Source organism: Macaca fascicularis, chromosome 7, assembly GCF_037993035.2.
Source record: "Macaca fascicularis isolate 582-1 chromosome 7, T2T-MFA8v1.1".
Lineage (NCBI taxonomy): Eukaryota > Metazoa > Chordata > Mammalia > Primates > Cercopithecidae > Macaca > Macaca fascicularis.
This window is the reverse complement of record NC_088381.1, coordinates 56708129-56735251: the sequence shown is the minus strand read 5'-3', so window position 1 is coordinate 56735251 and position 27123 is coordinate 56708129. Positions and strand designations below refer to the sequence as shown.

At 40.7% G+C, this 27123-nt stretch overlaps 2 protein-coding genes across 8 annotated transcripts in view; one reads left to right on the top strand and one right to left on the bottom strand.

Annotated features, from left to right (window-relative positions):
• Positions 1 to 4931: 4931 nt before the first annotated feature.
• ANKRD34C (ankyrin repeat domain 34C) lies at positions 4932 to 20823 on the bottom strand. The gene is made up of 2 exons (XM_005560227.4): positions 20322 to 20823; positions 4932 to 9930 (listed from the first exon to the last, which is right to left on the bottom strand). The coding sequence occupies exon 2, from the start codon at positions 9884 to 9886 to the stop codon at positions 8279 to 8281; it is 1608 nt and encodes a 535-aa protein (XP_005560284.3). The 5' UTR covers positions 9887 to 9930; positions 20322 to 20823; the 3' UTR covers positions 4932 to 8278.
• Positions 19633 to 27123, top strand: part of RASGRF1 (Ras protein specific guanine nucleotide releasing factor 1) — a 320023-nt gene continuing 312532 nt past the window's right edge. For 6 of the 7 annotated variants that reach the window (XM_073996501.1, XM_073996502.1, XM_045395885.2 and 3 more), the window contains exon 1: positions 19633 to 19900. The gene's annotated coding sequence lies outside the window, so the exon portion shown is untranslated. The remainder of the gene's footprint in view (positions 19901 to 27123) is intronic. The other variant, XM_065548269.2, reaches the window with a different exon arrangement.

Sequence of the window (27123 nt, the reverse complement as noted above, 5' to 3'; positions counted from 1 at the left end):
GTGCAGACTTTTGGTGACAATGAAAATGTTCAACATCAGTGAGAACACATGGACACAGAGAGGGGAACAACACACACCAGTCTGTTGGGGGGTAGGGGATGAGGGGAGTGAACTTAGAGGACAGGTCAATAGGTGCAGCAAACCACCCCAGCACATGTATACCTATGAAACAAACCTGCATGTTCCAAACATGTATCCCAAAACTTAAAGTAAAATGAATTCAAAAGAAAAAAGAAAAATATGAAAATAGTCATTATCTTAATTGTGATGATGGTTCACAGTGTATACATATGTCAAAAGGATCAAATTTTACATTATATGCACATTATTATATGTCAATTATACCTCAACAATGCTGCTCAATATAATATGTAAATAATTTTATTCCAAAACATGTATTAACTTAGAAACAATGGATAATTTCTTAAAATAATGTATCCTTTCAAATCTGACTCAGGAAGAAATATAAAACCCGAATAGCTAGGAGTGGTAGATGCTGTTTGGGTGCCCGGTACAGATTCCCTTTACCAGATAGCTCACTCATCCCCAGCTGCTCTGTTAACTGCTTAGTTTTTACAGCTTCCCCCTTCTCCCAAGAATTACCCTAAATCTGGGTCAGAAAAAAATAGCATCTTCTCCTCAGCCCACAGTCTATGACTGACTAAAGCAAGAATAAAAATGGGAGCCCCCTTGCACTAAAGAGGGACAATTCTGCAGCTAGATGCATTCTCTCTACACTCCTCCTCTGGGAATCCAGCCAAAGCTAGACCTTACCTGAAATCACCTCTTTCTGGGCCTTTCCCTCTTCTCAATCCTGCTTCCCTACCTTCCTTAGAGGTTTTTCCTGAAGATCACCCCCTCGATACAACACAGGAGCCCAAATCACTGTCCCAGGTGTTGGTTTTACTAAATCCAACTTAAGAACCCCTATAACCATTAAGTAAAAACAATTAGTATTTAAAATCTGAAACTCAGGTACTTGATGAAAGAGAGGGCTCTGGACACAGATTGCCAGACTGGGGAGTTCCAATACCAAACTACCACTTCCCAGCTGTCTGACCTTGGGCAGGTCACCTAATCTCTCTAAGCCTTGGTTTCCTCATTTGTGAATGAAGACAATAATCATACCTACACACTATGAACATGTATGTATGAATGTGTATGGATGAATACACACACACACACACACACACACACACACACACGAGTCCCACCTGGTCCAGATGGTTTTACCAGCAAGATCTACTTACAAAAAAAACCTGTGAGTACACAATCAAGAAACATTTCATTTCAAACTTAAACTTTTTCAGAGAATATAAAATGAGGGATCACCCCCCAGTTCATTTTATGAGGCTGATATAAACCTGATATCAAGCTAGACAATGAGTATGAAATGGGAAAACTCTGGGCTAATCTCATTTATAAGCACAAATCCAAAAAATCATAATCAAAAGATTAGTTTTGCTTTATTCATTTTGGTTTTGTGTGTATGCTGTAAGGACCCAATTTCATTTTTGTTCATGTGGAAAACAAACTGTCTTATCACCATTCATTGACCTGCAGTGCCACCTCTATCATTTCTAAATTTTCCACCTATTCAAGGTCATGTTCTAGGCCCTCTGTTCTGTTTTTGTGGGTCAGTTTATCTATTCCTGTGTCTTATCACAGTATTTTAATTACTACAACTTTTAAAATCTTGTCATCTGGTACCATCATCTTCCAAATGTCGTTACTATCCTTCAAAATTGTCTTAGCTATTTTCAGTTCTTTGCTCTTCTGTATGAATTATAGAATCATTTGTCATTTTTAATGAAAAATCTCATGGATATTTTCATTGTAATCACATTGGGGAAACCAATTTATGCTATCTCAGCAATATCTGATGGCGTAGGAAAAAGTATCATATTCACAATAATGCTTGCTACCTAGTAATAGGATGAAAAAGAAATGTATATGATCTCTATGAAGAAACCTAAACACTTTAATTAGGGACTACAAACTGAAGATGAACTTTTTAGAGTAACAGTTTATGTTTCTGGATTGGAAGATTTGATCTTTTAAAAATGTTAATTAGTACCAAATAACTAAATGATATAATAGAATCCCCCAATCATAATCCCAGTATAATTTTAATAATAAAATGATTTTAAGAAATAATTTGTCCAGTGAAGAGAACTGAGAGTGGACTCGACCCACAATTTGTGAAAGCAAATTGAAACTCTACGATAATTTAAATGATGTGCTGTGATGCTGGTACAGAAAGACAAATACATCAATGGAATGTCACAGAATGAAACAGAATGGGATGGGCGAGTTCAATAATTTTAAAATAAAGAATTTAGCATATTATATGGTATTATAAAGATGGCATTTCAAATCAGTGAGTGATACAAGGATGCTTTTGGCTTTAAGTAAACTAAAAACCAACTACAGCTATATTAAATGATACAAGAATATATTATCTCACATAACAGGAAGCTCAGAGGTGGTGTGGGCTCCAAGCATTACATCATCAGGATCCCTTTCTCTGCTCTCCTCTTGGCTTTGCTTTCCTTTTCTTTATCCTTAGACTCTATTCTCCCATGTTACAAGTAGGTTGTCAAACCAAACTACTGAACAAACAAGCAAATAAACAAATAACATGTCTATTTGGTCATGTCCAGTAAAAGGATGTCCTTCAGTCATGGGATGAATGTCCTTTTGTTCCCTCAATTGGCCTGACTTAGGTCCTGTACCCATCTCTGGATCTAAGGCATTGATAAGGGGAAAGCCATGTGCTGACTGGCTTATGCTGGAGCCCTTAACCAATCACTGGTAAAGAGAATGGAACTGCCATGACTAATTTAGAACAATCATGACTTCTCTTTGAGCTGGGGATGGGGTGAGCTTCCCTTGAATCAAAAAAGCTGCAAAGATAGAGGGTGGCTACATGAACAAAGTCAGGATCTGATAGGAAGTAGAAAGAGGAATCAAATTGAGGAGGCAACCAACAGTGCCTACTGCAGCACAAACAGGATTAACCACTTACTAAATTGTAATAGCGTAAGAAAAATTAACTTGGACCCTTAACTTTCAGGCATCCTTTGTGTGTAAGACCAGGAGTGTCTGTGATGCTGCCAGAGGAGACAGATGGCTCTAGAAGGGAGATCCAGGTGGTCTTATTTCATCAGGCTGATATTTGGATAGGTTCACATTGTCAGGACTTCAACCTCTTCTATCTTTTAATTACCTCTTTCCCTTCTCTTTCACTTTCCTCCAATCCTTATGCATAAGGATTATCTTTTCCTTCATTGAGGACCACTAGATTTTCGTACTATGATTTCAAAAGGGACTCTTTCACAATCTCTGCTAGAATGGACCACAGAATTGCTTTTAGTTTAGGAGTCTTGGTGAGAATTGTCAGACTCTTTTCCTGTGTTGCTGTAATCAGATATTGTTATAGGTATAAAACACTGGCCTCTTTTGATTTCCTGAGGCCCATTCCCTATTTTTAGCATTCATCGCCAGGCAAATTGTGTGATGCAGATCCTGTCCTTCCCACTATATGCATGCCATTTTGTAACTCAGACTAGAGGACACAGAGTGCTATGAATTTCTCTGTATTACCTTTGGATGTAGAAATACCCATTTTTTAAAATTTTCCTTAGTAAAAGTAAAATTGATCCTAGGTTCATCTCCTTCTAACAAAGATGACAAGAAAGTCATCTCAGTCATCCTGGACCTCTCCCCGCTCTGTTCTGTGGAAGTCTTCAACAGCTCATAGCATTCAAGTTCAGGGAGCCCATTGATCTTCATGCTCATTAATAACCATGCTGATGTGTTCATTGTCCAAGCAGCAGGGTTTCTTCAAGGCAGGTGACTCAGAAGCCTTCCTGCCATGCTTAACGCAGCCCTGCCTACCAAGATGCACCATATGCCACTCCTCTCTAAGGTTTTCCTCTGAAAAGGAGCAAGTTCCGCTCAAGGAACCCCAAACTTCTAAGCCTTTAAACAGCCCTCCAAACAACTCCAAATTTGTTTTATTTGATCATCATTCACACTTTTGTTTAGAATATTCAGGTAAATTTCTAGCAATTGTAATTATAGAAAAGGTATAATATGTATAGCCTATGTGACAGAAATTTTTACTTTACAAATGAGTTTAGAGATCAATATTTATAAAAATAACTGGGGATCTCAAGGAGATACTTGAGAAACAATGAGTGACAAGGTCAAAGTGGCTGACCTTAGAGGAGGGAGTGCATTCAATCTTGGGCGTAATCTGAATTAGACTGTGCCTCATAATCTCTCCTCAAAGGATCTGGAAACAATATGGGCCTCTTTCCTAAAGTTAGAAGTGGGGGAATAAACATCCTAAAACTAGTCCTTTTTTTTACTTAACTGAGTTTATTTCAGTAGTCTAGGAGATAACCTAAGGGTAATCTCCAGAGTACCTGTTCTGGATTGGAACAGTCCAGAGAATCAGCGAGTCTGAATAAAATTTGAAGTACAGAGTACAAAAATTTAAGAGACCACAGAGACCGTCAAGCTAATTCACTTTATACTTGCTGTCCTGCCCTTGAATAAGAGCTCATGGAAATCAGCTTACATTAACACTTATGAACATTAGAAATAGGGCCCAAGGAGGGATATCTACTGATGATAAGTCCCTGCCACTAGCAGATGGCAGGTGCAGCCCTGAGGGGTTGAGCATCAGGGGCCAAGTAAAGAAACTCACCCCTCGGAGTGGCAATGCACCTTCTCATTCATTGGGCTGTGCTTTTTTTAACCAGGAGAGATACCATAATACTTGTCTGATTAAAATCTAATTTTGTAAATTATGTGTTCATAAAATATTGGGTGTTTGGTTGATGTTACTAGGCAGTCATGTCAATTCATCTTAAGGAAAAGGTAATACTTGAGATTGCACTGAGAAAAAGTGGAAAATACTATTGAAGGATTGCAATATATAATTTATTGACATATTAGAAACATCTAAATGGTGTCATTACATGGATTTTGATACATCTCTGAGCACATCATCAGCTTGAGACTAGGATTGAACACTGTAGAGAATCAGTTCAAGCAGCACATGATACATCGGAGGCACCAACACAGAAAAAGGAGGAAGGTCAGACACAACCTACATTTGCAAGGTACCATTTACTGATGAAGTTCTAAGAGAGTTGACAATGGGTTTTTTAAGAAGAAAAAAGAAAGCTTTGGAATGTCTAGAAATTAAACCAAAGGTCCAGACTTTAAACTTTAGTCTCACATTCTGTAATATATTTTGATAAACAGTCCAGAAACGCTTAAGCAGTTGAATTACTGAAACTATAGTTTGCAGCTAACTTGTAAGTGACTCCAGGATTCCAAAACGACAAGCTAACCTCTGATCTAGAAATCATATTTGAATCTAAAATATACTTTTAAAAAGCATTCTTATGAGGTTCATTGACATGGACAAAATTGCATATGTATGCATAATCTATGAGAAAGTATTTTGGTTGTTGTACTGGTATAGAACAGTCTAATTCAGCTAACTCATCGTCAAGTAGTGATGAGATAAGATACTATCCTGATGACTGTCTATTGAAAGGCTGATGCAAAGGTCATGACTGACTGATGCAGGCAATGAGTGGCATGAGAGTACCTGATATTACACATTTGTGCAATGGACTGGCTATCCTGAATGAGCAACTCATCATGTTTGGTGTTTCACCTAAGCTAATTACTATAAATGGACCACATTCACTACTTAGGAAATATTGGGTTTCCAAATCTTAGCTAAAGGTTTAGAAAAAAAATTGCTGCGATGCAGTGTCTTGCTAAACTCACAGCTGGATACTACCACCAGAGGTCAGTTTTAACTGACACTAACAACAGCTGGAAAAGTATGGAAAATGTGTTCTCTGTGTGTGTGCATGTGTGTGTTTGCATTTAATGAGCTGCTGAGAATGATGGTTGTCATATGATTCTCTTTTTAATGCACTGGAAAGTTGTTTCTTTGCCCGGCATAGCTTCTACTCGGTAAGAATTATTAATGATTAAATGGTTCTGAAAATAACAGAGTTGTCCACACTAAACCACGTTCATGAGCTATAGATTTTTGCTAATTTTTGTGCTTTTCTTATTTTCTTCCCTTCCTACAAAGTATGAGACCATTAGCACTCATGTTGGAGTGTGTTGGCCAAGAATCCTGAAGGCCCAACACTAGTATTGATTAGTCATCTTACTAAAGCACAATTTGAATTGTCTTAACAGGAGAGCTTAGCTGGCCAGTCAGCACTCACATTTCCATACAGCTTTGTTGTTCTTGACGTATACAATAGGTCTAGCAGTGGAGATCAACGGAGGTGATGCACCCAGGAGACATCTGGCCTTGTCTAGAGACATTTTTGGTTGTCACAACTGGGGAGAGGGTGTTACTGCTATCTAGTGAGTGGAGGCCAGAAACGCTGCTAAACATCCTACGACACACAGCACAGATAGCCCTCCAAACAACTCCAAGTTTGTTTTGTTTAACCATCATTAACACTTTTGTTTGGAATATTCAGATAAATTTCTAGCAAACGTAGTTATAGAAAAATTGTATAATATGTAGAGTTTATGTGGCAGAATTTTTTACTTTACACATGAGTTTAGAGATCAGTACTTATAAAAATAACTGGGGATCTCATGGAGATACTTGAACTTTTCCAGAGAAACTTTATTCCATTTTGTGTAGCATGTGTATTATTTGAGATATTGCTTCAGCAGTCTCAAGAAATACATTAAAATTAGCTACTTCTTTTTCAGTGACTTCTACCTGTGCCAGGCACAATGGCAGGCACTTTCATACATTGTGTCATTTAATTTTCACCACAACCTTATAAGGTGCAGCATTAGTAATCCTATTTTACAGATGAGGGAACAGAGATGCAGAGAAGTTAAGCTGCCTGCTCAAGGTCACACAGCTGGTAAATGATCAGACTGGTATGCAAACCCAGATATGTCAAGCTCAAAGCCCTTACTCTTTCCTTTACATGATGCTGTCCTCAGGAACTAGTGAACTTTTTAACCATAGAACAAATAGATCTCAGCAGCACAAGAGGAAACATAAATGGAAGTAACCAAAAATATATTCATCTAAGATATGGCTACATTATACCAAACGTGCTAAGTCTCTGCTTTCCTTCTTGGGTTTGCTCAAAGCAGCCTAAAAGGGTTGTGCACGTTATTTGTACAAATCTCCTCTCACCTAGATAGTTCAGAAAGAGAAGAAACCACATTTTTCTTCAATTATTAGATGACTGAGGGGGAAATGATAGTTTGCATCCCCTAAAATTTTTAGGCTGCAAAGTGAATTGTCCTCACTGCTTCTCACCTGAGAACCACCCACTTTACCGTTTAAACTATGCACAACCCCTCCTCAGTTATCATTCTGGTTTGGGTAGATCTCGTCGAGTTTTAAGAATAATATGGAAATGCTCCTTATATCTGTAATCTATAATTGTATCACATTCAACTCCAAGTTAGTTAACCTTGACTGTTTTTCACAAGATTTCAACACAAGAGCCTGTGTCAGGGGAGGGGTCTTGGGAAAGTTTCATTTCTGGAGCAAGATTTGTCTCTAAGGCATAAGCTACCGTGACATATCATAATTCAGGGGCCACATAGATGGGATATTTGGGTACTCAGAGCACATACAAATTAGTATGTGAACAAAATATATTACTGGATTGCTGAATGAGTTCAACCACACCACGAATTACAGTGCCCTGACAGAGTCAGAGCCAGGACCCACAGGCCAGAGCCTCTTCCATGGGGGAATTCTGCTTCTACTCCATCAGATAGAACCCAGACACCCAGATTTAGTCACTGAGGGATTGGTTTGGGGCTTTTGTACATTCTAACAAATGTTAAAGCCTCATTTTCTATGTAGGCACTTTATAGATTTATTACAAATGACATACTCCAAATATTACCTCCTGATTTAAATTCTTGTTTTCTGTTTGTCTGATAGAAAATTACTGATGTCCTCAGCTTAGATCATTGTACTTGCTGTGTTACCACTGAACTCCAAAGGCTTTCTTCCTTTGCAGAATTTTTAAAAATTTATCTTTAAAACCCAATTATCGTGAGTTCTTTTCAAGGAGGCCTTTAAAAACCCAGGGATTATTCTCAGAAGTGAAGCAGCATTCTGCTTTTATATCTTCTGAAGTGGCCACACTTCAACATTAAGGAATGATCAGGAAGCAGTCTCATCCATAGTCCCTTCCGTAAACTATATTGATTATTTTAAGCCTTTCTAAAGCTTCTAGGTCATGATTTCTTCAAAATCAGACAGCTGCTTCATTTGTTCGATTTGCATAGAATGCCTTCTGAGGAGCTTCTTTTTACTTCTTAAGTCAACTCTCTTTGGTGAACTTGGAGCAACAGGAACCATAGATTTTAAGCCACTAGTAAGAGGGGAAGAAGGTTTGCTGCTAGATCTAATATCCGGAATAGGTGGGTTCAGATTCACATTTAAAGGCGGCAGGAAGCCAGGCCTAGTGTGAGAAATGCGATCAAGGAGCAGAGTTCCAGAACCTCGTCGTTCTAGAAGATGTGGCGGCCTGCGGCGTCCTGAGCTGGGGGATGTGCTAGGTACAGTGTCCAGGGACTCCCGAGAGCCGTGGAAAAGAGACAAGTGAGAGCTGTTGAGCTTCTTTCTATCTAAAGGTCCTTTGCCAGATTCAAGGGAAATGGAGTTGGGAGGGTCAGGCCCTGGCTGTAAATCTAAGTCGTAGAGGTCATTTTCCAGCCATTTGAGGGATGCTGGCTCTTTGAGAGCAGAAGGTCCTGATGGACCTATACCACATTTCTCTTGGTCAACAGGCAGAGTTCCTCTCCTGGCCAGACGCGGGTGGGGAGTCTGACCTTTTTCATAGGCTGCTTTCCAGGATGCCGGTGCTGAAGAGACTGGAATATTCAGAACCTGCTCTGTGACTGTGTGAAAGAGGGTGGGATCTTTGCTATCGATACTGTTGGTTCTGGAGAGGGGCCCCCTTTTAGGGAAGGACACATCACTGATGCTCTTGATGACCTCGTTTTCTGTGCTGGCACCACGGGTCTCATCCTGACGCGTTGAGGCTGCCAGCACCGAGGGCGCGATCAGGCCCCAAGGTTCAGACTGGAGCCTCTTCAGTTGGGGCAAACGGGCCCTTTTGAGATTACTGACCTTCCTAGTGGGTGACCCAGGCTCATTAACAGCCTTGGAGGTGTTACAACTGCTTGGATGCCCTACTTGGAGGCTGAAGAAGTCATCTTCCTTCTCCGTAAGTGGAGAGTCCAGGCCTGGAGACTTCAGCTCTATGTCAGAGGGAGATGCATACAGTGGAGGTGAATGCCTGTCTTCTACTTTGGGTGAAGGAGGGACATTAAGATACTGTTTGGTAGTTTTGGTGCCTGAAGACGATTTATCTGTTGTTATAATAATCACCTCCTTCCCTTTGGCTTTGCAGGCATCAAGGAGATGTTTCAATGCATCCTTGTCATCTGCATTTATTGCATAAACCAGAGCCGAAGCCCCAGTGCGATCCTCAAGGCTGGGGTCTGCTCCATTCTCCAGTAATAAGGAGACCACTTCTCCCCCGGCTCTTCTGATACAGGCATGGATGAGGGCAGTCTTGCCAGACTTATCTTGGATATTGGGGTCTGCCCTGTTGTCCAGCAGGTACTTCACCATCTTGGACTTGCTGATGCTTTGCTGGTCCACATGCTTGGTGATGCATGCCACCATGAGAGCTGTTTCGCCTTTGTCATTGCTTTCATTGATATAAGCTCCCCCTTCCAACAGCAGTCTGGTCAACCTGAGCCTCCCCAGCCACACAGCCTTTAACAAAGAGTTTCCATCAGTCCTTAATTCAGTGTCATCATCCATCATATTGGCTACAGTTTAGAGTACCTATGCCACAGTAGCAATCAAACCTAGCAAAGGAAGAAGAGGGAAAAAATGTTATATATTTTATAGCAGATCTGTGCAGCATGCTTGTTACAGGGTCTGGGTACAGTCATATCCCAACCTGATCCCAACTTATATTGACTTGGCCAACTTATCTAACATTGCTGAGTTAGTTTCTGCGTCTGTAATAATGTGTCACGGGGGGAGGGGGGATAGTAGTAACCTACCTCATAGGGTCATTGTAAAGACTGCCTAAGAGAGTATGTATAAAACATCCACATGAAAAGCAGTTAACATAATGCCTAGCATAGAGTAAATATTTGTTTAAATGCAAGATGTTATTATGTTGACTGCACAGCACTTACCACAAATGTAGAACTCTACATTCCTTAGAAAAAGTTTGAATTATTTTCTTCACTGCTGTGTCCTCAGCATTTAGCAATGACTCACGTGTAATGAACAGGTCGCCTCATAAATAATTGTTTCATGTGTTGTTATTGGTGTGCATCAAAAAGACTATTAGGAAACACACCAAAATGTTCATCCTTATTCTAGGCAGTGGGATTATGAGTGGTTTCAGATTCTTCTTTTTACAGTTTTCCCAAAATAAATATGTGTGATTATTGTAATGGGGGTTGATGGGGTAGGGACAGTGAAAACAATTGTAAAACAAAATCAATCTAGTTATCCCTTTCCAGGTTGTAGTCCTCACTTTTCCAGCAGATGTCAGAATTCATATTCTTATTCAGAATAATGCCATGCTATTCCCTTCCCTCTGGTTGAACTGATAGGAGGCAGAGAATGGAGAAGGGGATTGCATTTTTGCTCACAAATGTTAGGAAATAAAGCTCAGACCAAAGTTTTCTCAGCTGAGGTTTGTCAAACCTGAGTTTTCTATTTTGATTTTTTTGTCAGTTCCCTAATTCCTGGACTCAAAATCTTCAACCTATGTGTTGCTTGAGGGGCCCTTCACAAATAAGAAGAGGTAGGTATCCCAGTCTTGATGCTCCGCCAGCCCGCGGGTACCACACTGGCCATGTCTCTGCCAGTACAGCACCTTCACATAGGCTTTTTGTGCCTCCAGGCTCCTAATGAGCAGATGGCTCATGTGGTCTACCTGCCACAATGCCTGAGTTTCCTCCTCATCTGATTCACATCATTCTTTCTCTTACGCTATTTGCCTAATCACTTATTTATTTATTTATATTACTCTATTAAGTTGGAAGGCAAAAGCTTTTCTTGGTTGAAGTTGAGAGATGGATATATATGCCTTTGAAAAATTTAATATGTGAATAGATACTTGCTATTAAAATAAAACAAACAAACTACATGTAAGTATATAAAGAGGAAGAGGTCTTCTTTATTCATCCCCCACTCCTCCTTGAAAACTCCTCTTCAGAAGTAACCATGGCTAAGAGTCTAGTGTGTATCTTTCTGCTTCTTCAAATGCATTGTTCTGATAACTACATGAGTCTGATGTTGTTGTGTTTATGTGTTCTGCTAGATTTCCTGCAAAACTACCACCATTCGAGGGCACTGTGTGGTTATTAAATACATTGACAACAAGTCTCCATTTCTGTCTCTCCATCTCCTTTCTGTCTTCTTCATTCTCCTACTGATCTCTGTGTGTGTATGTGTGTGTGTGTGTGGGGGGGTGTGGGGTGTGTGTGTGTGATGGTCTTTCTCTCTCCTCTCTTTCTGTCAATTTTAATTATTTTTACTCCTCTGTGGGCCTACACACCATTGCTGTGTTAAAGCCGTATGCATCAATAAGCTTTTCAGTCTCTGAACCCTGGAGATTTGAAACAGAATTTCCAAAGACTAGATAAATGAGTGGAATGTCCAGAGAAAGCGTGCTTCTTTCCATTTCATCAAAGCGGTCCTTTTTCTCCTGGCCTCAGTCTACCTCTCTAGAATCATTCTCTGCCACTCCAGTCTTCTTCACATTCTATCTTCAAATCTCATTTCTCAAATGCACCATTCTTCATATGTTTTTCCTCTTGGCACTGTTCATGTTTCTAACTATAAGGCCTCCCTGCTCTTCTTTAATTATTCATCATCCCCCAAACTTCAGCTCAAATGTTACTTCCTTTGTACTCAAGAGGAAAATCACTCAAGATCAAAGAGGGAGGGTTGAGTGAAATTACAGTGACTCATCATCAGACTATATAAAGAACTCCTACAAATCACTTCCTCCAAAAGAGGATACACAAATGACCAATAAGCACATAAAAAGATACCCAGCCTCATTAGTACTCAAGGAAAATCAAATTAAAGTAAAACAAAATACCATTTTAGAATGGCTAAAATTAGACAGACTGACAATATCAAGAGGCACGCAGACAGGAAGCAACAGGAACCTGTTGGTAGTATAAATAAATTGAACTAGACTGAACCAAAGCCCACACTCGGACACAGTAATTCCATGCCTAGGTTTACACCTGTGGTAGTTTGCAAACAATGGCCATGAGGTCCTCCCATCCTCATATGTACACTAGGAGTCAGCCTTGTATCTCGCTTTCAGCCATAAAATGTAACTGTGTGACTTCCAAGGCAAAGCCTGAGTAGGCCTTACAGCTTCCAAGTTTGCTGTCTTGGAACTCAGCTGCTGTGTAAAGAAGTCTGGAATACCTACCAGGAAGGGTACATGAAGTTTTAGCTGGTAGCGCCAACTAACTGCAAGAATGTGAGTGAGACAATCTCAGCCCAGCCAGCCCCAGCCAGCCCCTAGAGGATTGCAACTGCATTAGAGAACCCAGGTGAGACCAGTGGAAGAAACACCCAGAGCCTGGGCCAAGCGTAGCAATATTAGCGAATAAACTAGTATGTGTACCAAAAGACGATCAGCAGCCCTATTCATAAAAGACAAAAACTGGAAACAACCCATCAAGAAGAAAATAAGCTGGGCATGATGGCTCACAAGTGTAATCCCAGCAATTTGGGAAGCCAAGGAGGATCACTTGAGACCAGGAGGTTGAGACCAGCTGAGGCAACATAGTGACACTCTGCCTCTACCAAAAAAAAAAAAACAAAAAACAAAAAACAAAAAAAAAACTGGGTGTCGTGGCTTGCACATATAGGCCTAGCTTCTGAGGAGGCTGAGGCAGGTGGATCACTGGAGCCCAGGAGTTTGAGACTGCAGTGAGCTATGATCACACCACTGCACTCCAGCCTGGGTGACAGAGTGAGAATCCATCTCAAGAAGAAGGAGAAGGAGGGGAGGGAGAGGAAGGAGGGGAAGGAGGAGAAGAAGAGGAAGAGGAGGAGGAGGAAGAAGAAGAAGAAGAAGAAGAAGAAGAAGAAGAAGAAGAAGAAGAAGAAGAAGAAGAAGAAGAAGAAGAAGAAGAAGAAGAAGAAGAAGAAGAAAAAGAAGAAGAAGAGGAAGAAGAAGGAGGAAAATAGATAAAGAAAATGTAATATCTTCATACTCTGGAATACTATACACCATATTTGTATATGCTCTCTCTCTTTTTCTCTTGCACACGTGCATGCACACACACATACATACAAAAACACACACATACATATACAAAACTAGATGCCACATCCCCTGTGTTCCTTAATTCTTTGCAACTTTCTTTGAGTATCAGTCTTGTTAATCACCTGGGTCAGCCCCCTCCACAGAGCCCTGCACCCCTCAAACTAGAAATACTGTCTTTTCTCCCTTCTCAGCTGTGTGATAATTAGAAAGTAGGATAAAGGAAAAGATGGAAGAAAGGAGAAAAAGAAGGAAAGGAAAGTGGGAAGGAAGACGGATGGATAATTGGGTTACCTTTTATGTTACGTGCGGTGCAAATCACTTACCTCTAGTCTAGCTCAGAGTCAAGAGAGGGAGGAAGGGAGGCAGGAAAGGAGGCAAAGAAGAAAGAAATGGAGGAAAGATGGTGTATGTAGGAGAATCCTTCTCTCTCTTCAGTTGGAATCAGTGGCCTCCTCCTCCCCTATGCTCAGGTCTTGTCCCTATTTTAACTCTTCCCTTTCAGCACCTAAGGAGGCATCAGGTTGCAAATAAGGCATCCAGGTTCTTTTCTGTGGTCTGGAATATTTATATCTAGCCCACCAATAGGCATAACATTCTGTGTGGTCAGTGAGTTCTTTTGCAAGTTGTCATTTTTTTCACTGTGGGCCTCCCATCTGAAATTCCTTAAATGATGAAATGCAAGAGCTTTGTCTGAGGACAGAATCAGGTGCTTACCTCACTCTTGCAGCCCAGATAAAATGTGCCAGGCTAACGTTAACTGTTAGCATGCTGCAATAATTGTACACTTTTCATTTTAAGAATACTGGGCTTGGCCAGGCATGGTGGCTCATGCCTGTAATCTCAGCACGTTGGGAGGCCAAGGCGGGTGGATCACCTGAGGTCAGGAGTTTGAGACCAGCTGGCCAATGTGGTGAAACCCCATCTCTACCAAAAATACAAAAATTAGCCGGGTGTGGTGGTGCATGCTTGCAATCCCAGCTACTTTGAAGACTGAGGCAGGAGAATCACTTGAACCCGGGAGGCAGAGGTTGCAGTTAGCTGAGATCGTGCCATTGCACTCCAGCCTGGGCAACAAGAGAGGAACTCCATCTCAAAAAAAAAAAAAAAAAAAAGAATACTGGGCTTAAAAGACTGCTATTTACATGGTCTCAGTTGACAATAGCCTTACAAATTATGGCAGACTAAATTCATGCATCATGCCAGATATGCATAGCCATGCCTACTTTCCCTGCCTCTGTGTGTTACACACTCACCTTGCTTTCTTGCCTGAGTGGTCTTAGCAAAGTTCAAACCTTTCCCACAGTCTTAGTGTCAGGTCACTGCTGCTGTTGTCTGCTACAAATGGTGAACCCCCACACCTGGTTTCTGCTGACCAGAAGAAACTGACCCTGTCCTGACTTTCTCCAGCAGTTGCCTGGAAAAACCAGGTTACTCAACCAATAAGTATGAGGGAGTAACCCTTTGTAGAACAGATGTTGACCAATAGAAAATAGAGGATGGGAAAGAGATGTTACGTAAATGCTTCTCCCTCTTCTCACCCAATTGCCTTTTCCAAGATGCAATAGATTATACAATTTCCATAAGACAGAATAATCAGCGCATTTGCCATGAATCTGTGGCTAGCTCAATAATGTATTCCCTTGTATTTGCTCTTTCTCCTCCCTTGCGTCACTTTTCATTTTCCTTCATTCCTACTCCCCAGGGTTTATAGCCCAATAAACTGTTAATACGTATGTTTTTGCTCCAGACTGTTGTTAACTGCCTCCCATGAACCATGAAATGCCCTGTCAGGTAGGTTTTTCTACCATTTCACAGATGAGGAAACTGAAGTCAAGAGTGAAGAAGTGACTTGCCCATGGTCATTCAGGAATCAATGAATGACTCTGACTCTCACAAGCTACAGTGACTCTGTCTTTCTGATATTATCCCTGCCTTCCCCTGCACACAGAGTGAGGCTGATGGTTTATATTATTTGACCTGCCCCATGTGCAGGGCTGACTCAACCTTGGGTGGATTTTGAAATTAAGACTGAGAAACACCAGTTATGCTGGGCTGTTTGTAGAGAACTCTGGTTGTAAGAGTTGCATTTGTGGGTTAGCCACAAGGGCAGAGAAGCAGAAAAGGTGACGTGCAGAGGAAGAAGAATGAAGTAACCACACTGAGACGCTGAGATGAGAGGCAGGGAGAGAGTACTTTTCCTCTATCCTCTGAAGTTTCAACTGTCTTTGGAGTCCATGAACACCTTAGAAGACTTCCAATAAGTCAGCATGTTTTTGTTTATGGTAGCTTGAATTAACTTCTGTTACTTATAAGCAAGTAAACCTTGACTTAAACACTGGCATTACTTGCTCATTCATTCATTCATGATCAAACATATATCAACTATCTACTTGCTCATTCATTCATGATCAAACATGTATCGATTACCTACTCCAGGCTAGGTGTTAAGGATAAAGAGGTATAAAATTCAGGAATGGCTGCCAAGTAATCTACAATTTAGAAGGAAGGTGGATGTATATTTTAATGACAGTAATAAACATTTATGGTATGCTTGCCATGTGCCAAGCAATGTGCTGAAGACTTTATATGCATTGTGTCATTTAATCTTTACAGTAATACTATGAGGTGGGTACTATTATTATCCCCATTTTATGAAAAATGAAACTGAGTCTCAGGAAGGTAAAGTCACTTACCTCAAATCACCCAGGCAATATGTTGTGGAGCTGGAATTCAGATCCAGGCAGTCTAACCCCAAAGTCCACATTCTTAGCCTCTACATGACATAATTGTAGTGCAAAGTAATTAATAAGTCCCGGAATGGAAGACAAATATAAAACAAGGAGATGTGAGTGCCAGGAGGGTCTCGGGGTGCAGATTAGGAAAGGGCTCACAAAGAGAATAAAACTGAGCCAGAACTTGAAAAACATGAGTGGAAATTTGTTGAACCAAAAGGGGGAAGTCCTTACACTCAGGAGTAAGTACAAGTTCAAAGGCAAAAAGTAACAGAACATTGACATTTCAAGAACTTGATGGTTAGTGCATGGTGGTGGTTGGGAAGTGCACTGACAGAGCAAGCAAATATGGGGAGGTCGGCAGAAATCAGATTCCAAGTTCCTTGTAGCCTTGTCCTGCAGTTTGATGTTTGTTATGTGGAAATAGGGAACCACTAAAGAATTTTAAGGAAGAGAATGACATGATCATTGGCCACAGTATGGGAGATGGATTGGGAGGCTTGGGGGTCGCCTAGGAGCCTCTGAGAGATGAAGAGGATCAGAAACAGCACAGCCGGGAGATAGAGAAAGACTCAAGCTGGAGAGATGTTTGAAAGGTAGAACTGAATAGCGGTCCATTTGACAAAAGTGTCAACCAAAATCTAATTTACCTTAATTTGAAAATTTATCTACTATTATGCATCACAGTGAATAAATATTAAAAACATGGAATACTAGAACTTTTTTATTATACTTTAAGTTCTAGGGTACATGTACACAACGTGCAGGTTTGTTACATATGTATACATGTGCCATGTTGGTGTGCTGCACCCATTAACTCATCGTTTACATTAGGTATATTTCCTATTGCTATTCCCTGCCCCGCCCAAATAGGACCCGGTGTGTGGTGATCCCCTTCCTGTGTCCAAGTGATCTCATTGTTCAATTGGAATACTAGAAATATTAAGTGATTTACAGGATCTCTAAGCTTATTGGAGAGAAAAGAAACAATCTGGATTGAAAAAAGCTGATGCATTCCTAGAAAATGTTGAAATCCCATCCACTTTGGCTGCTCTGGGCAGAATATTTTTGTCTTAAAAAATTAGCAACCATAATGTGGGTTTTTTTCATGTGTATCATAAGAAGAGTAAACTGAGAAGTGAGCAAAGTTTGCCTGGTTCCTCCCTTGCTGTCCTCCTTGTCTCTACCCGCCAACCCTCCACCCCCACTCCATCCCTGCCATAACTTTCACCTCTCTGGGCTGTTTTCTGTTGGACGCATTTCCATTATAATGATGGCCAATATATTTTCCAATGGCACAGGGGCTGGAGAGGAAATACTGAAGATTAAAATATCACCAGTGTCAAAAATTAAAATGATGCCTCTTTCATGGAGGCAATAAGTAGATGTAAATGTTTGCTATCTTTGTCCTGAAGTCCTTTGATTATTTTATTGTCCCCAAAACTAAAGATGTCTTATATTTTTTAAGCTGAGAGGAGCCATCTTGTTCAATCTTCCTTGTTTAGAAACAGGAAACTTAAATACAGGGAATGAAACTTTTCTCTTTCTGAATCCAGGGTCTTTCACTCCCATGCCGTCTCACATCCTTGGCCTGAGTAATTTAGACCAAGATTACATATTAAAGGTCTGACGGCCAGTGTAGCCCACAGTCATGTCTTGCTTGGCTGGCACTGTGTTTTAAATCTTCTTTGAATGTTTTAAGATGGATTATTCACTGCTCAGTTTGAAAAGGCTCTGTCATTCTCCGTAGTCTTACAATTGGCCCGATTCAAACATTCAGGTTACTTAACATGCCTGTGTAGGGATGCCGGTTTGTGTATGAAAGTAAAATACATAGTATATAAAATCATGATGCTAGCATTTTGTCCTTCCTGTCACTTCATAGCTGCTTATCTCTTCAGAGTTGTTAGAAGGCCTAAATAAGCTAATGGATGTAAACCTTTATATAAACTTTAAAGTATGGTGTGCTCATGTGAACCATTAGAAATTATGTAACTAACACTTAATTACCTGAGTGCAGATACAATGTCATACACTTTATTCCCCTTCTTCGAGTCACACTGACATTGTATTTCCAGTCAAACATCCCTTGTTTGGCACAGTGAAGATCTCACAGAGGGTAAGGGATGAAATTATACAAAAAAGAAGAGTCCACAGACTTTTGCAGACATCTTCAAAGTTCCTAGACCTCCAAGAAAGGACTTGGATATACACTTTCTAGTACTTAGAGACCAGAGCAAGTTTCTAGGACTTTATAATATATGTCATTTGTATTCATTCTATCTGTGGCTATAGCCTTAATCTTGTTTCACCTCTGCTTTCTTGACTACTTTGAATATATGCAAACCTGACATCTTGTGGAGCCTTATAAACTGCTTTAAATTCTTTGTGGAACAAAATCAATAATCAATAAATGTTTATGAGGTTGATCCATATGAAACTGCTGGTTTCAAAATGGTTTTAAAAAACATCAACGTCACGTATTTATAGTACTTGTCTAAATACACTTTAGTGCTGTAAATGCCCCATAATCCAAGCTCCTGAGAATGTGCCAGTCCATGTGGAAGGATTATAAGCTAGAGAGGTGGGAGATCTGTATTCTAATCCCAGCTCTGCTACTAAGTACCTGAGTAATTTCAGGCAAGCATCATTTTGCTAAACGAGTAGAATAACCCCAGTCCTGCCTACTTAACAAGATTGTTACAAGGATCAAATGATAGGCAATATGTCCACACTCTCTATAAAGTCCTGTTAAAAAAATCTAAGAGGCTATTACACACTGAACTAAGCTCATCCAGAATTCCTCCCACTGAGCCCCGCTCTGTGTCCAGCCCCCTTGGAGTGTGCTGAGGGAAGTATTCACCACCGATTCTCCTTCTCTTCTAATTACCTGCTCCCTGCTTTCAGCCCCTAACACCCAACCACAATTCCCAGTTTCCAGTCTTTCCACACATATTATCTCCTTGGCCACCCTCCCCTGACACTTCTGCAAGGAAAGCATTATCAAGTATTTACAGATAGTTAAAATCTGAAGTTCAGACACATTTAGTAATTTTGTCTAAGGGCACACGTTTGTAAGTGCTATGGCTTTGGTTTAAACTCTGTTGCTCTGACCCCAAGTTCAGAACTATTTCACGCAGGGAATTCCACTCAAGTATATCTTCCCACCACTGCAATCTGGCAGCGTTTAAGAGCGCAGCCATACCATTTGGTAGTTCCATAAACCTGGACAAGTTACTCGGCCTCTCTTGCTTCAGTTTTCTCATCTGTAAAATGGGGATATTCATAGGACACAAATTTGTGGTGCACTGGCTTAGCACGGGGCCTTAGCACAGGGTAAGCGCTTAATAAATGCTAGATTTTTAAAGAAGTTTGGGTACACCTTCCGAAACCCAGGGAGGCCACACCGTTTGGCTGTAGTTTTCGCGGAAGCTTGGGAGATATCTTTACACTCCGCCTCTTCCTTCTGCAGTCACGGGAAGCAGTTACGAGCAGATCAGAAATCGAACACGTTTGCTTTTGCGATTCGAGAGCCCTTTCTGGCGCGGAGCTAGGGGCGGTGTTACGTAGCTGCCCTGAACTGAGAGCAACGGTGGCCGGGGGCTAGGGAGCCTGGCTGTCGGCGCTCACTGTGCGCCTTGGGCTGTGGGGCGCGGGCACTGTCCGAGGTACTGAACTCCGGGGCTCCGGCCGCGCCGGCAGAGTGTGCCGGCGTCCATTATTGCCAGTGTCTGTGGGCATCTTCCAGAAGGCCGAGCGTGGGGGTCAGGTGAAACCAGGGCGGTAAGTGCTTCTCCCATCATTTCCCAGAAATGCCTAGATGCCTACTTTTTACAATTTCGTGCACATTTTCAGGATCATAACCTCTCACCGCCAGTTCCTCACAGGTTTCTGCAAAAATTAACGACCTTTCTCCCCATTCAGTCCCTGCAAAAATCCAGACACCTATCGCCCAGTCCCGCTCCGCAACCATTTCCTACAAGAATCCAGGCCCCTACGCATCTCATCCCCACGCGTCAATGCAAAAATAAAAAATGTTAAATCCGCCTTCCATTCCCGTCTCCCACAATTTCCTGTGATAAAAGCAAGCTCTGTCCTACCAGTTCCCCACTCCTGCCTGTGGCTAAACAGCATGGACTGACTTCTCGGGAGCTCGAGGTCCCCACCCGGGTGACCAATGCAGACCCCTGGGGGGTGCGCTTACCTGGTGGGGACAGTCGCCGAGCGAGGCCACCTGGGTCCAAGCTATGGGTAGTGTCATTATTATTCCCAAAGCAAAATCAGGGGGCGTCTCGCACCCCTACCTGCAGCTGCGGGTTGGCTGGCAGAGGGCACTGCCAGACTGAACCAGCGCTGGGAGCTGGGGCTACTCCGGGCCCCAAGGGTCCTGTTGAGTCACTTGCCCAGAACTTCTTCAAGGTTCATGAATAAAACCTCTGCGTCAGTTCCTTCAAATCATTCCACCGCTCCTCCAAGTTGCGGTGTGAACAGGGGAGTTTTGAGTTTGGTTTGGTCTGGTTTTAAGAAAAAGAAAGAAGCATGAAAGAAAGATAGGAATCGCCCCCGGTTCCGCGCTGCGGGTGTGCAGGTCTCTGCGCAGCCCCAGCCCTCCGGCTTGGTCTTCGGCCGGCTGTGCTGGCTGACGACGCGCTGCTGCCCGCTGGCGCCGAAAGCAGCTCTCCAGCCGAGACGGGCGAGGGTTGTGTGGGTGTGCGAGCTGCGAGGAAGGAGGAAGGAGGGGGCCGCGGGGGTGGGGAAGTGCCTACCTGCAGCCTCGGCAGAGGCGCCTGCCGCCCCACCCCCTCGACCCTAGCTCTTGGGGCTCCGACTCGCTCAGCAACTTAGCAGGGGGCTCCTACACTCCCCAAGGGTGAGCGCGGAGCAGGCGCGGCCACCCTTGGGGTCCGGAGAAGTGAAGGGACGCTCCCAAAGTCTGACGTTGCAGGTCTCAGACCCTGGCAGGGATTTGAACTTGTGTCTCCTTTGTTCTTTCTGCGGCCCTGCCCTCCTCGGCTTTCCTTCACATACGCCCTGGAATCTCAAGGCTGTTTGTCCACAGTGTAGGAAAGAGAGGGAGACAGGAGGGTGCCAGTGTGATCCTCAAAACTGGGGGGCAATCTGATGATCAGGGCTGGTTCCATGGCCATTGGATTTCATTCCAAATCCATGCTTTTGCCTGCACGCTACCTATTCCCAGGGCTTCCCGTGGAGTCGTTCGCTGACAATCTTCGTTTCCGTTTTACAAAGTAGTTAATAGTTACTGTATATGATTGAAAGCATAAGGCATTGTATTTAGAAAGTAAGTGGCTCATGCTTGTAAATCGCAGTGCTTTGGGAGGCCAAGGCAGGAGGACCACTTGAGGCCAGGAGTTCAAAACCAGCCTGGGCAACCTAGTGAGACTTACAAAAAAAAAAAAAAAAAGTCTCTACAAAAAAAAAAAACTAAAATGCTTTCCAAAAAAAAAAATAGAAAGTGAGTGCCCCCTCCTCCCCCACCCTGCAGTGTCCTTCCCCAGTAATCAGTTCCCCAGAGGTAACCAGCATTTTTGTCTAGATACATGTATATGCACACAGGGGTTCTATTTGCCCTGTTTTTTAAATCCCTACTTCTTGAGTCATTTTTAGTAATTTATATTTTCCCAGGATATTGTCCATCTCATCTGCATTTTCAAATTTTCTGGCACAAAGTTACAAATAGTGTCACCTTTTATTTATTTTCATCTCTGATACTGTTCTGTGCCTTCTTCTTATTGCTGATATTGTTTATTTGTGTTTTCTGTTGCTCCATTCCCATTTTTTTCCAAGCTTGCTGGAGGATTATCAATTTTGTCTTTTAAGTGCAAAAATATTGTTCCATAAGTTGCCTTTATCACTTAGTGTCTATAGTATCAGTTAGAGAAATGTACCTTCCTAGTACCCAGTATTTATGATGACTGACTACTGTTTATGGAGTTTTTCTCTCTAAAGCAGTTTCAAATACATGTCTTATCATTCATGGTTTCTAGATTTCCCATCTTGCCAAGGGAGGCTTCATACACCAGAATCACAATACAGTTCCCTAAATGTTCTAGTAAAGTATAGCTCTGTTGTTTAGATTATCATTTCATCTGGAAATTGTATTTGTGCACAGGGTAAGGTAAGGATCTGACAAAAATGAGAACCCAATTGTCCCAACACCAATTCAAAAAATCCATTCTTCTCTCACTGATTTGAATGCCGCCTTTATAACACTTTATATTTCTCAAAACAAACTCTACTTGGTTAATGTATGTTATTTTATACAAATACACTGCTAGATTGGAATTATTTATTTATGTTAATATAAGGTTTATTTCATCTATATTAATAAATAAAAATTGTGTTCTTTTTTCTTTTTAGGGGATAAGGGTTCTCATTCAGCTTTGGTGCAAGGTTATGGTAACTTTGTAGAATGATTTTGGAAGCATTCTGTTTTTTCCTACACTCTGGAATATTCAAATCATCAAGTTAACTATCTGTTCATTGAGAGTTTAATAGAACATGCTCATGAAACCATCTAGACTTGATGGATTTTAGAAGGCTAGATCTTTGATTATCTTCTCAAATTCATTGATGATTGTTGGCATATTCATCATCTAACCCCTCCTGAGTCAATTTTGGGTAATTTGTATTTACCTGGAAAAAAGTTCATTTCATCTACATATTTTAATGTATTGGCATAATGTTACAAATTATGCTCCTTTATAATTTTTCATGTCCTTAAATCTATTCCTACATCCCCTTTTTATTCCTGATGCTGTGTTCTCCCTCACTGTTTTTGGTGTTTGATGTTATTTTGCTGTGAATTATATGATCTACATCATTTCCATGTTGTGCTCTATTTATATGACCAATAAAAAGTTCTCCATGAGCATTTTCCCTCATACTTAATGTAGAAACAAAATGTGCATTCTGTGTTTTGGGGCACAAACAATACAAGTACACCTGCAAAGTTAATTGTAGATTAGTACCTGTATTAGTCCTCTCTCACCCTGCTAACAAAGACATATCTGAGACTGGGTAATTCATAAAGGAAAGAGGTTTAATGGATTCACAGCTCCACATGGCTGGGGAGGCCTCACAATCATGGTGGAAGTCATAGGAGAAGCAAAATCATATCTTACATGGTGGCAGGCAAGAGAGCTTGTGCAGGGGAACTCCCATTTATAAAACTATCAGATCTCATGAGATTTATTCACTACCATGAGCACAGTATGATTCAATTATCTCCACTTGACCCTACCCTTGACATGTGGGGGTTATGGGAGCTACAGTTCATGAGATTTGGGTGGGGACACAGCTAAACCATATCAGTACACTTTACATCTTTACTCTGGACTACAGGCAGCATAGTGTATTGATTAAAAGCACAGACTCTAGGATCAGACTGCCTGTATTTAAATCCCAACTCCAGCACTCACTAGCTGCATGGTCTCCAATGAGACACCAAATGTCTTTGTGTCTCAGTTTTCTCCTCCATAAAATTGGGTTAATTATAGTATCTACTTCCTAGAACTGGGATAAGAGGCAGCTAAGGTAAAGCATGTAAAATGTTTAGTGCAGCATCTGATAGGGAGTAAGCACTCTGTATGTGTTAACTACATTTATCTGCCTGATCTATCACTATTCAAATTAAACTGTTAAGGTCTCCCAAAAGGCTTGAATTCATTTTGTTTTTCAGCAAAAATTTATTATTGAGTATGGGCTATGTGACCTGATCTGCCTTCTTTTGGAGTGCTATAGATTTAGCTGTGAATAAGACAGGCACATTCTCTGCCTTTGCAAAGGAGCCTTCTAAAGACTTGTCAGCATCTCTTTGGAGATGTGTGTGTATGTATGTGTGTAAGTGAATCAACTCACACTGTTCCATGAAGCAAAAGGCCTTTTGCAACCTATTCCAAGTCTGCTTTCTTATGGGTATCTCAGCTACTTCCTCAGAGATGCACCTTATATGCTAGGCCTACTTGATGAATAACAACAACAATAATACTTTTTAAAAAATTCTAATAATAGCAATAGAAGTTTTGAATATCTACTACTATCAATGGTCCAGCTAAAAACCACCAGGAACCCACTTACAGTTGAACAAATTGGCTGTATCACTTGTTGCAGCGAGGGAGAACACATACATTGGGGGTGTCTCACTTAAGAAGGTGCTAGAAAGAATTTGTCATGGAATTTGGGCTGTGGTTGAGAGATTTGTGGGAGGATTCACCCACTCTTACACAGGGGGTTGACATGTGGGGGTTATGGGAGCTATAGTTCATGAGATTTGGGTGGGGACACAGCGAAACCATATCAGTACCCTTTATGTGAAAGTAGTCTTTGTTGACCTCTTGAGCAGTTTCCCTCTCCAGAGTATAGTGTCAGTAAGTCATTGTCCATAAGGAAGAGAAAGTCAGATTCAGAGGTGAGCACTGCGTTCCTTAGGCAGAGTTGTCAGCAAGAGTCATCTGATTCACTGAATTCACACAGATTGGGAGGCCAAATTCTAGGAGGAAGAGATGCTTCCCTAGAATCACATGACAAATTCAATACCAGTCTTGCCAGGTCTCTTGAGACCAGCATTGTGTGATTAGATATGTGCCAGAATATTGTAAATTTTAAAATAACTTTTACTAGATTTGTATCACAATGTGTTACATGTATATTTTTAAAAATGCAGATAAGATATGGATTTTTTTTCCAACCTTCTATTCCACTTTTTAATTTTAAAAATTAGTTCCAAATATTTGTATTGCACATTTAAATTGGCTCACAATTGATGCAAGTGACACAAAACCACATCTTAAACAAAGAGGTGTTTCTTTTCTTTTCTTTTTTTAATTGTAGTAAGAACACTGACCCTGAGATCTACCCTCTTAACAAATTAAGTGTACAATATAGTATTGTTGTTAACTACAGACACAATGTTATGTAACAGATCCCTAGAGGACTTGTTTTCTCTATATAACTAGAAGTCTGAAGGTAGGCAGTTGGGGATGATGGTTCAGAGGCTCAGAACTTTCAAGGCCAGCAGTGATGCTCATGGCCTTTCGCCTTGAGTTTGCTAGAAGGCTGCTGATAGCTCCAAGTATAGCATCCACATTGCAGATAGGAAGAATGGAAGGGGCGGGCACAGTCACATCAGTCCCTTTTATCAGAAGAGCAAAACTTTCCCAGCAATACATCTCCCAGTCGACTTTTTCTTGAATTTTTTTATTAGAAATGGGTCCTTAACCCTTAATAGTTTAAGGTGAAAGAAAGAGAAAAAGAAAGGAAAGAAAGAAAGAAAGAAAGAAAAAAAGAAAGAAAGAAAGAAAGAAAGAAAGAAAGAAAGAAAGAAAGAAAGGAAGGAAGGAAGGAAGGAAGGAAGAAAGAAAGAAAGAAAGAAAGAAAGAAAGAAAGAAAGAAAGAAAGAAAGAAAGAAAGAAAGAAAGAAAGAAAGAAAGAAAAGAAAGAAAGAGAAAGGGAGAGAAAAGGAAGGAATGGGTCATATGCAAGAGATGTTGGGGAAATGGAAAGCAAGCTTGTTGTGGTTGACTGAGATCAAAAAATGATTCCTATCCTTGGTCTGGTCTAATGCCGTCTCAGATAAAATACAGTTCTGTTAGCAAGACAATAAATGGGAAATGGATAATGTGACTATCGCAGTGCTTTTTATGAAAAATGTGGAAAACACTGATTAGCAAGAAAAAGAGACTATATATATACATATATAATATACAATAAACCTTAATTTACACAAATATAATTAAATAATGCAGCACATTATATTCATTTTATTCATTTGTATCTCCCTTTTCTTCCTTAAAAATAAGCTATAAAGCTATCAATTTAGATTATAATTTTTTACTCTACTATCTTTCCAGTCATTACGTGCTATTCTTCTACTTTATTGTTTGTTTGTTTGTTTGAGATGGAGTCTTGCTCTGTCACCCAGGCTGGAGTGCAATGGCGTGATCTCAGCTCACTGCAATCTCTCTCTTCCGGGTTCAAGTAATTCTCCTGCCTCAGCCTCCTGATTACAGGCGTGTGCCACTACGCACAGCAAATTTTTGTATTTTTAGTAGAGACAGGGTTTCAGCATTTTGGCACGACTGGTCTTGAACTCCTGACCTCAGGTGATCCACCCCCCTCGGCCTCCCAAAGTGCTAGGATTACAGGCATGAGCCACTGAGCCCAGTCGCTTCTACTTTATTATTAATGGCTATATTATATTTTAGTGTATGCATGAATCATAATTTCTTTAACCAATTATCTGTTTAATGTTAGGGTTTCACATAGTTTCCATTTAAAATAGCACTGCAATGAATTAATCTCAGTTAATCTTTTTCAAAATTCTGAGTTATTTCCTTAGAGCAAAACATTTGAAGTTTTAGACACAAAGTTTTAACACTTTTGATATAGATTGAAAAATTACTCTCCAGAAAGGTTGCACCAATTTTCATTAATTCTTTATCATATTTGGAAATGCATCCTCAACCACACTTGATCTAATCATTAAAGAAAGTTGGCAATTTGATAGTTAAAAATAAAAGTATCAGGTCACTGTTTTATTTATTACTAGTCAGACTGAATTTTTAAAATGTTTACTGGCTCTCTTTCTGTGAATTGCCTATTCTTATCTTCTACTTATTTTTCTGCTTGTGTTTGTGATTAATAGTTTATTATAAAATGTAAAGTAAATAATATTGTTCATAATTTCCCTATCCAGAGAGATGATAATCACTGTTACTCATCTATAATTCATACAAATTCCCTCCCTCTCACCCACTATCTCTCTCTCTTTTTCTCTCCTCTGCTCCTCCCCTATCTATCCATCTATCTGTCTTTCTATCTATCTATCTATCTATCTATCTATCTATCTATCTATCTATCTATCTATCTATCTTATAAGTATTTCCTTTGATTAGATTTCCAAAACAGGTAACAAAATCTTTAGGCTTTGGTTAAGAATAGTCAAATTGCTCTCTGAAATGTACCATGATACACTCTCATGAGCACTA